Source organism: Rhynchophorus ferrugineus, unplaced genomic scaffold (genome assembly GCF_030347505.1).
Source record: "Rhynchophorus ferrugineus isolate W39M unplaced genomic scaffold, kcgeb_rfMv2 rfM10, whole genome shotgun sequence".
Classification (NCBI taxonomy): Eukaryota; Metazoa; Arthropoda; class Insecta; order Coleoptera; family Curculionidae; genus Rhynchophorus; species Rhynchophorus ferrugineus.
Genome location: NW_027472589.1, coordinates 22926101 through 22935097, shown reverse-complemented (window position 1 = coordinate 22935097; position 8997 = coordinate 22926101). Strand labels below are relative to the sequence as shown.

The 8997-nt window shown below is 34.4% G+C and overlaps 1 protein-coding gene across 1 annotated transcript; it reads right to left on the bottom strand.

Moving 5' to 3' along the window:
• Positions 1-1724: 1724 nt before the first annotated feature.
• LOC143203364 (uncharacterized) lies at positions 1725-4520 on the bottom strand. Its single transcript, XM_076415457.1, has 2 exons — positions 4360-4520; positions 1725-2183 (listed from the first exon to the last, which is right to left on the bottom strand). The coding sequence occupies exons 1-2, from the start codon at positions 4381-4383 to the stop codon at positions 1845-1847; spliced, it is 363 nt and encodes a 120-aa protein (XP_076271572.1). The 5' UTR covers positions 4384-4520; the 3' UTR covers positions 1725-1844.
• Between the last annotated feature and the right edge of the window lie 4477 nt (positions 4521-8997).

Below are 8997 nucleotides of genomic sequence, written 5' to 3'. Positions count from 1 at the left end.
CTAGATAAAATAGTAGAATTTTTAATAAAATATGCTCAATGTATAAACAACCACACAATTGCTATGTCACGTATTACCTTGAACATTTTTATTGGTATCCTTTTATTCTCTGGTTATCACTCTCTCCCTCAAACAACATTTTACTTTTACTGGAGTTTAGACTCATACGCAAGACAATGTCACGGAATCGATTTGGTGAAATAAAGAAGTACATTTATCTTTCTGGTAATGACAAGTTGGACAAATCTGATAATTTTTCTATGCAAAGAACTTTTTTCAATGAACTAAATAAATGGTTCATGAAGTTTGGTGTATTTTGACTAGAGATATCGATTGATGATGAGATGGTGCCATATTTTGGACGTCATTCTACTAAGATGGTCATACGAGGGCATCCAGTAAGGTTTGGATTCAAACTGTGGTGTATATCCTCAGCTGGAGGATATGTGTTTCAGTTTAACCCTTATGGTGGAGCTTCGCAGATGACTAATAGAAGAAAGAGAAGATATAATAAAGAAAGTTGTTCCTGCTTCTGAAAATCGTACCATATTTTTTGATAACTTCTTCACAAGCCATTATTTTCTTACTTTGTTGTCTGAAATGAAATTCTTTTCAGCTGGTACAATGACCGCAAACCGACTTCCGACTTTCTGTCCACTTCAGACAACAAAAGCCTTAGCGAAAAAACCCAAAGAGGAACATTATAATAAATTTGATTGTACAAAATACTCGTTGTTAGGTGACATGATAATTCTGTTGTAAAAGTCGTTAACAACGTTTCCAAGGAAAAGAAGCACAACAGTACTACCAAAGCATTGAAATCTATAGAATCAGAACTAAAGGCAATAAATGATAGTGGTAGAGGTGTTGGCTACCGAAAAAATATCGATATTTCGATATACCGATTTTTAAAAAATATGGATATATCTTTTTCGATATTTAAAAAAAAAATCGATATATCGGATGACAAAAATATATTGATAATTATAAGAAAAAATAAAAGGAGTTAAATATTAGCCTAAAAAATATATATTTTTTCTAAAATTAATTATTACATAATTACCGAAATAAAATAATAAAAAAATATCGGCTAAAAATATTTATATGTTGATATATCGGACATTTTTCCATCCATATTTTTTTGCTATGGATATAAAAAATATCGATATTTCACAAAAAAATATATCGATATTTTTAAGAAAAAATAAGAATACTGAAATATTAGCCCAAAAAATAACCCAAACCCTTAAAATTAAGTATCGATTTTAAACGTTTTTTTTTTTAATTATATTTAATCTATTCTGAAAAAATATCGATATATCGGGCAAAAATTTTTTGAAAAAAATATCGATATATCGATATTGAACCAACTTTGAACGCTCTAGCAGATTGCAGGAATGCAGGAGGATTGCCAGGAGCAGTTAGGGAGGATAGAATTGATCATATTATAATCCGCAATGAAGAAAATGCAGAGAAGACAGCAAGAAATGTCAGGTTCACCTTCAACCAGAGGATTTGTTCAAATTTCATGAGTGATGCCATCAACTTTGGCCAGTTTTTTCTGAGCAAATAAAAATATGTGAAAAAATTCTTACTTTTTTAGCAGGAAACTCTCAACGTTGCGCTAGCGCAACCTTTTATTTGGTGCAGATGACAACACATACTGCTACTTTATAATATTTAGAATGTTATTTCAATTATTTTAAAGTGAAAACAAAATACCATAATATTTCACAAGTTTTATTTTTGGCAAAAAATGGGTTTAACATACTTAAATATAATTACATCACAACGTAGATAATTAAAATATAATTGCATTGCAACAATTACTCTTCGTTTAAACGTTATTCATTTACACACTGTATAAATGTAGAGTGTATGCCTTCTAAAATTTGGCAACATTCGGTCTTTATATATTCGTATTTCCGATCATCTGGAATTTGCATTACTTCATTACAATCAATGTCATCAACTTCATTAATTAATTCCTGTAATTCATTATCCCAAATGGCCTTATCAGCTTTTTCCCACAACTTGACTACATCTATATATGATGTCATATTTCCTTCTATCAAGTATTCCTTGAACAATTGGCGACCGTCCAAGTCTTCCAAACAGTGTTGGATGTGCATAGCCCATTCTTTAACTCTTATAGGGCTGATTGTCTGTAATTTAGCACGGACCTGAAAAATATAAAAACATATAGTAATAAATATAATTATTCTAGTAAAGTCGCACATCTCTAATAATACTTGTTTAATGAACCCATTCTATAATGCGTTTGAAATATAAAAGTCAATAGAACACTTCAGATATAACAGGTCAATTGAAATGTCCCCGACCTGACAAATAGATGGTGCTACTAGAATTAAATCTATATGTATTTTAGTTAGTCTTGTAAATTAGACCGCTGTCGGATCATTAGTTCGTGAATTATAGCATTTTGAGTGAAACAGCTTTTTTATTGCGAAAAAAAATGGATAAAAAGGTATTTCGCGTGTTGACAAAATATTGAATTTTGAAGGGAAAAGATACAGTTGAAGCAAAAACTTGGCTTGATGTCGAGTTTCCGCACACTGCACAGGAAAATCAACCATAAAGGATTGGTATGCTAAGTTTAGACGTGGTGAAAAGAGCACCGAAGACGATGAACGCAGTGGATGCCCAAAAGAGGTTGTTACCGACGAAAACATTTAAAAAATTCACAAAATGATTTTGCATGACCGTAAATTGAAATTGAATGAAATAACAGACACTCTAAAGATGTCAACTGAACGTGTACATTATATCATTCACGAATATTTAGGTATGAGAAAGTTCTGTACAAAGTGGGTGCCACGCGAGCTCACTTTTGACCAAAAACAACAACAAGTTGATGATTCGGAGCAGTTTTTGAAGATGATCAAGCGTAATAAAACCGAGTTTTTGCTTCGATATGTGACAATAGATGAAACATGGCTCCATCACTTCACTCCGAAATTCATTCGACAGTCATCCGAGTGGACTGCATACGATGAACCCGCTCCAAAGCGTGGGAAAACGCAACAGTCGGTTAGCAATGTTATCGCGTCTGTATTTTGGGATGCGCATGGAATAATTTTCATTGACTACCTTGAAAAAGGAAGGATCATCAACGGCGACTATTACTTAGTGTTATTGGATCGTTGGAAGGACGAAATCGCCGAAAACCGGCCACATTTGAAGAAAAAGAAAGAACTGCTTCACCAAGACAATGCATAGTGTCAAAAATCCATGAATTGGGCTTGGAATTGCTTCCTCATTCACTATATTCTCCAGATCTGACCACAGCGCCTATTTCCTATTCTCAGATCTCAAAAGAATGCTCGCTGGGAAGAAATTGTCGTCGAATGAAAAGGTGATCATTGAAACTGAGGCCTATTTTGAAGCAAAAGACAAATGGTACTAAAACAATGGTATCAAAAAGTTGGAGGGTTGCTATAATCAGTGTCATCATCCTTGAAGGGAATTATGTTGAATAAAAAAAAACTTATTTTGCCAAAAAAAATGTGTTTTACTATGGTAGACCGGGGACTTTTCAATTGAATTGTTAAAGATTGCGTTATTCTTTTGCCCATTTAAAAATTAAATTGCTTAAAAATTATTCGAAAAGGGCAATTGACATTGATAAATCCTCCAATACAAATAGGAATATCGTCGGAATTTTAAACATTCGATATTAACATTCCGTAAACAACTAGGAATTCCAATCACCCAAGAAAAACGAATATAAAAGTCGACGGACCGACAGAAATTAAATTTTTACTAGTGTTGGGAACTATCGACTGAAATCGACTATTGACTGTTTAGTAATTCACTACTTTTTACCTACTATCGACGGTTTCAGTCGCTATTTTTGGTTCGACTAATTTTGTTACTATTTACTATCGACTGTTTCAGTCATGTACTTTTATCTACTATTTTTGGTTCTACTAGTTTCATTCGAAGATTCTTAACATCGAATATCACGAATTGAAAAAAAAATAGTCAAACCGTGCATTTGACTGAAAATAATAATTACTATTTTCAGTCGCTAGTTTTTTGATTATCGACTGTTTTGCCTATTTTGCGTCTATCGACTGTTTCGACTATTTTCAGTCGATAGTTCCCAACGCTAATTTTTACCATATAATTTTGACGATTCAAATTGTTACCATTCCCGAGAGAATTGTATCGAATAAAAATAAAGTTTTTAAAAACGTTAAGTACGAAAGTAATTATTTTAACTGGCACTTTCGTTATATAAATGCGGTAATATTACTAAAAAAAGTGAGACTCAAGCAAACTATTTGAAAAACTGCCGATATATGGTCTTCGTTGAAAACGTTAAAGTGAATGTACCTTCTTGGAAAATGAGGAACTCATGACTCCGGTTTCAATATCACAACAACACCCGGTAAACGTCAAGGCGTCGGTAACACTCTCAAGGCGACACAACAATTCCAAAGAACGTTCCACGACTGAAAACTACTATACTCCTTACTGTCTGGGTATTTGTGGCGTCGATCTCTTCACGTTTCAGGTTTTGCGCGAGACCATGCGCATAGAGTATAACATGTATAGAGGTTTTACTTAAACAGGCGAAACCCAGGAAATATTTTGCGTGGTCCATTCATTGGCGGCTCTGAGACCATTTTTTTGATCGGTTCATTTGAATCAAAGGCTCATTCACAAAATATTGAGAAATTAGAAGGCTATTTTAAACGGGCGCACGCGATACAGTGTTTTAGTTTGTTAATGTGCCGCCATAAGCAAGACTCTACTTTCTGAGAATTGTCTTTGTTATTTTCGGAACGGTAAATCGAGCGAGCAAAATGTGACGCGCGTAATTTTTTTTTAATTAAACATTTAATAACTATTAAGTGATCTGTATTGTTAATTTCAATACGTAATGGCTAATACACAACATCTTTCTGTCAATTCATCAATTGAATCACCCATTATTCGAAATAGCAAGCAACTGCCAATAACTGAAACCCCTCAAATGCACGAATGGAACACGGTTACAAATAAAAAATCCCTTACGAAGTTCCGAAGAACAATTAGTCCGAAAACAGACGAAAATTAGCGACTATTGGCTTCAAAAACCCCTCCAAACATACATCAGTTTCAGTGCCCTAACAGAAGAGACAGCAGAAAACCAGAACAGCACAGAAAACCAACCAAAAGTAATTCCCAGACCACCCCCAATAACAGTATATAAGGTAGGTGTTGTTAAACATCTGTATGACTTGCTCAAGACAATATCCAGTCATTACACAATAAAAACAATCGGATCTGAAACAATAAAGATTCAAATGTTTGACCTTGAACATTTCAAAATTCTAATAAAAGAGTTAGACGATAGAAACACGCAATATCATACTTTTCGACCAAAATCTGAAAGAACCTTTAAATTTGTCATAAAACGACTACATCACGCAACGGATACAAACACAATTAAAACAGCCCTAGATGAACAAGGCCACGAAGTTGTATTGAAGCCAAAAGAAAACAATAAACATGTTTACGAGATTAAGTATTTGGACCACCATGTCATTAAATGTGAGCCACCAAACACAAAAAGAATCATACCACAATACGCCAGATGCCAAACATATAGGCATACCAAAACATACTGTCGCAAGTTGTGTAGATGCGTGAAATGTGCAGGAGAACATGCGACCAATAATTGCACACGCAAAACACGTAACGACAAAGTAAAATGCGTCAACTGTGACGATGACTATCCTGCAAATTGTAGGGGATGCTTGGTAAGTAAAGCGTTGCAACAAAAACTGTACCCAGCACTGAGAGAAAAAAGAAACTTACAGCCACCAAAACAGCCCATACCATCTAACTCATCTAAAGCACCAATACAACATCCTCATATCTCATACGCACATGCAGTAATCAACAGTCAGACCCAACCTAATCACCACAACGCCAATCACCACTGAACCTATAAGTACTATTAGTAAATTAGAGGAAATGATGGGGAACAAAACAGCACAATGATGAATTTACTCACCGTCGTCGTTACCAAGCTAGACAAATGATTGATAGCCACTACAGCAATAACAAAATACCGGTCTGGAATGCTAATGGACTCCAGCAACATGCCGAAATACAAGCTGTATCACATAAAATATCCAGATGATAAAGCACATGGAGGAACATCAATAATTATCCGTGAAAACATGGCACTGTGAAAGAGAGAAATTCAGCGAGGAAGCCACCAGTGTAACTATTGAAGAAGTGCATGGGCCATTAACAATTAGTGCTATATATTGTCCACCTAAACACAACAAGGCAGAACAATACCACGGTTTCTTTAATACGCTGGGTAATAGATTCATTGCTGAAGGAGACTACAATGCAAGACATGTTATGTGGGGTTCTAGACTATTAACACCAAAAGGCAGAGAATTGGTCAAAGCAATGAAGGCACATAATTTACAGCATATTTCTACTTGTGAGCCAACATATTGGCCGTCAGATAGAAATAAAATCCCTGATACCATGTACTTTTGTGTTACAAAAAATATTGATACCGAAACGTGCAAAGCTGAATCATGCTTCGATCTATCATCTGATTACACACCAGTTATTATAATAGTGAACTCAAATATTCTCAACAAAACAAAATCACCTTCTTTGCATAACACTAAAACCAATTGGCCATTATTTAGAGAAAAATTAGACAGTTTGTTATGACTAAATGTACCTCTCAAAACAGAAAGAGATACAGAAATAGCAGCAAAAAATATAACAAAAACTATACAAGAGGCCGCATGGTACGCAACACGTAATAGAGTGATATATCAAAAGTTTAATTATACCTATATTTCATCTACAACTAAACAAAAAATCAGAACAGAAGAAAACAAGAGAAAATTCAACAAGGCCACAAAAGAGCGGAAAGAGCGAATAAATAAGGAACAAAATTAAGTAATTCAAAACTATTTAGAAAACTTAACGCCAACTGATGCAACGGAGTATTCTCTGTGGAAATTAACAAAAAAGATTAAAAAACCTCAACAACATAATCCATCCATTAAAATTGACAATACCTGGGCTAGGAACGATAAAGTTAAAGCGGAAGTTTTCTCTAAACACTTAAAAACCGTATATAATCCGTACCCATCTGAAATACCCGCAACAGGAGAAAATAACATAATTGACTTTGTTAACACTCCGTTTCAAATGGATCTGCCACATAAGAAATGTACTGTTAAGGAAGAAAATAAGCAATACTTAAAGAAATCAATGATAAAAAGCTCCTGGTTTTGACCTAATTACTGGAAGAATCTTGAAAGTGCTCTCAGGAAAGTGCATCAAATTAATAACTTTTATATTTAACGCCATCCGAAGACTTAATTATTTTCCTAGCACTTGGAAAGTGGCTCAAATCATTATGATTCTTAAACCCGGGAAAAAATCAGAAGACGTCTCCTCTTATCGTCCTATCAGCCTGTTACCTATCATCTCAAAACTTTCCGAAAAACTATACATTAAGAGATTAAAATTAATCGCAGAGGAGAGAAAGACCATCCAACTAACCAATTCCAGACCATCAATTTCGCTTCCGCAATAAACACGGAACAACAGAATAAATACATAGAATAGTCAACAAAGTTAACAAAAATTTAAACGATAAAAAATATTACTGCACGTTAAAGTAAAAAAGATTTTGCCCCATACGCACTCTCAATTGTTGAAATCGTACCTCTCAGACAGACATTTTATTGTCAAACAGGGTGACGAATACACTGACCTACAACCCATATATTCGGGTGTTCCGCAGGGCAGTGTTCTCGACCCATTGTTATATCTTATGTACACAGCTGATCTACCGATCTCACGAAACACTACTGTTGCAAGGACCCATCTGGACCTATGGTATTGAGCTGTGGGGTACTACTAGGAAATCTAACATAGATATACTCCAGAGGTTCCAGAATAAAGTGTTGCGAGTCATCGTCGATGCCCCATATTACGTGTCCAACAAATTGATTGAACGCGATATCCCCATAGAACCCATAACGAGTGTGATTCAAAGTGCTAGTGCGAAGTACTCTGAAAGACTATTAGTGCATCCTAATGCACTCGCCAAAGAGTTAAATGTGCGCGATGACAGTGAAGTGCGTAAGCGCAAACGCAAACTACCATACGAACTGATTAATAGACACATAGAGTGAGATATAATAATCTCTATAATAAGTTAGAATAGTCTTTAGAATACGTTAGGATAGAGTTTAAAATAAGTTAGAATGGTATCTAGAATAAGATTTAGATTATAAATTGTACAGCAGATCACTTACTGAAGTGATCTTCTATATGTTAGGATGGTTATCTTATATAGCAGAAAAAAAGTTCGCCGCCAGGTGGCTCGAGATATTTGGTAGCAAAGATGAAATTTAATACTTTCTGGTTTCAGAAGCCTCTTCTAAAAAATAAGAAGGCGTAATGTACGTACGTTTATATTTGGTGGAAATAATCAAAAATTTACTGGATATTTTGAACTGTTTTGGTAATTATATACCTCCTATAGAAACAATTTGATTTATATACAAAGAATTTTGGTTTAATTTTTTTTACGAAGCTTTGGTTGAGAGCGTCTCTTTCATTGCTGACAGAGCAGACTTAAAAAAACTTATGAACTTACGTGTTAAATATTCATATTTTGTTAATTGTATTTTTATATTTCTTTTTTAGTTAAAATTATTTATTTAAATCTTAAGACATCTCAAGTGTTGCGTCCCTAGATGTAGTATCATTTCAAATAGAATACCCAGCTTTTCTAGGGATCCTGCTCTATGTCAGAAATGGCTTTTAGTAATGAATGATGAAAAACTGATGCTAATCTCTTATGAGGTCTTAAATTAGAGCAAAAGGGTTTGTAATGTACATTGTACACAGGATAACTACAAACCGAAATGTGGAAGAGCATTACTTAACATAGCCTCCATTTTAGCTATGGCATAGAAGAAAGAAAAC

Coding starts and splice junctions, on each gene's coding strand:
- LOC143203364 (XM_076415457.1), bottom strand. CDS start 4,383: ATGAGTTCCTCATTTTCCAAGAAG. Junction 2,184..4,359: donor GTTCCTCATTTTCCAAGAAG/GTACATTCACTT, acceptor TATATTTTTCAG/GTCCGTGCTAAATTACAGAC.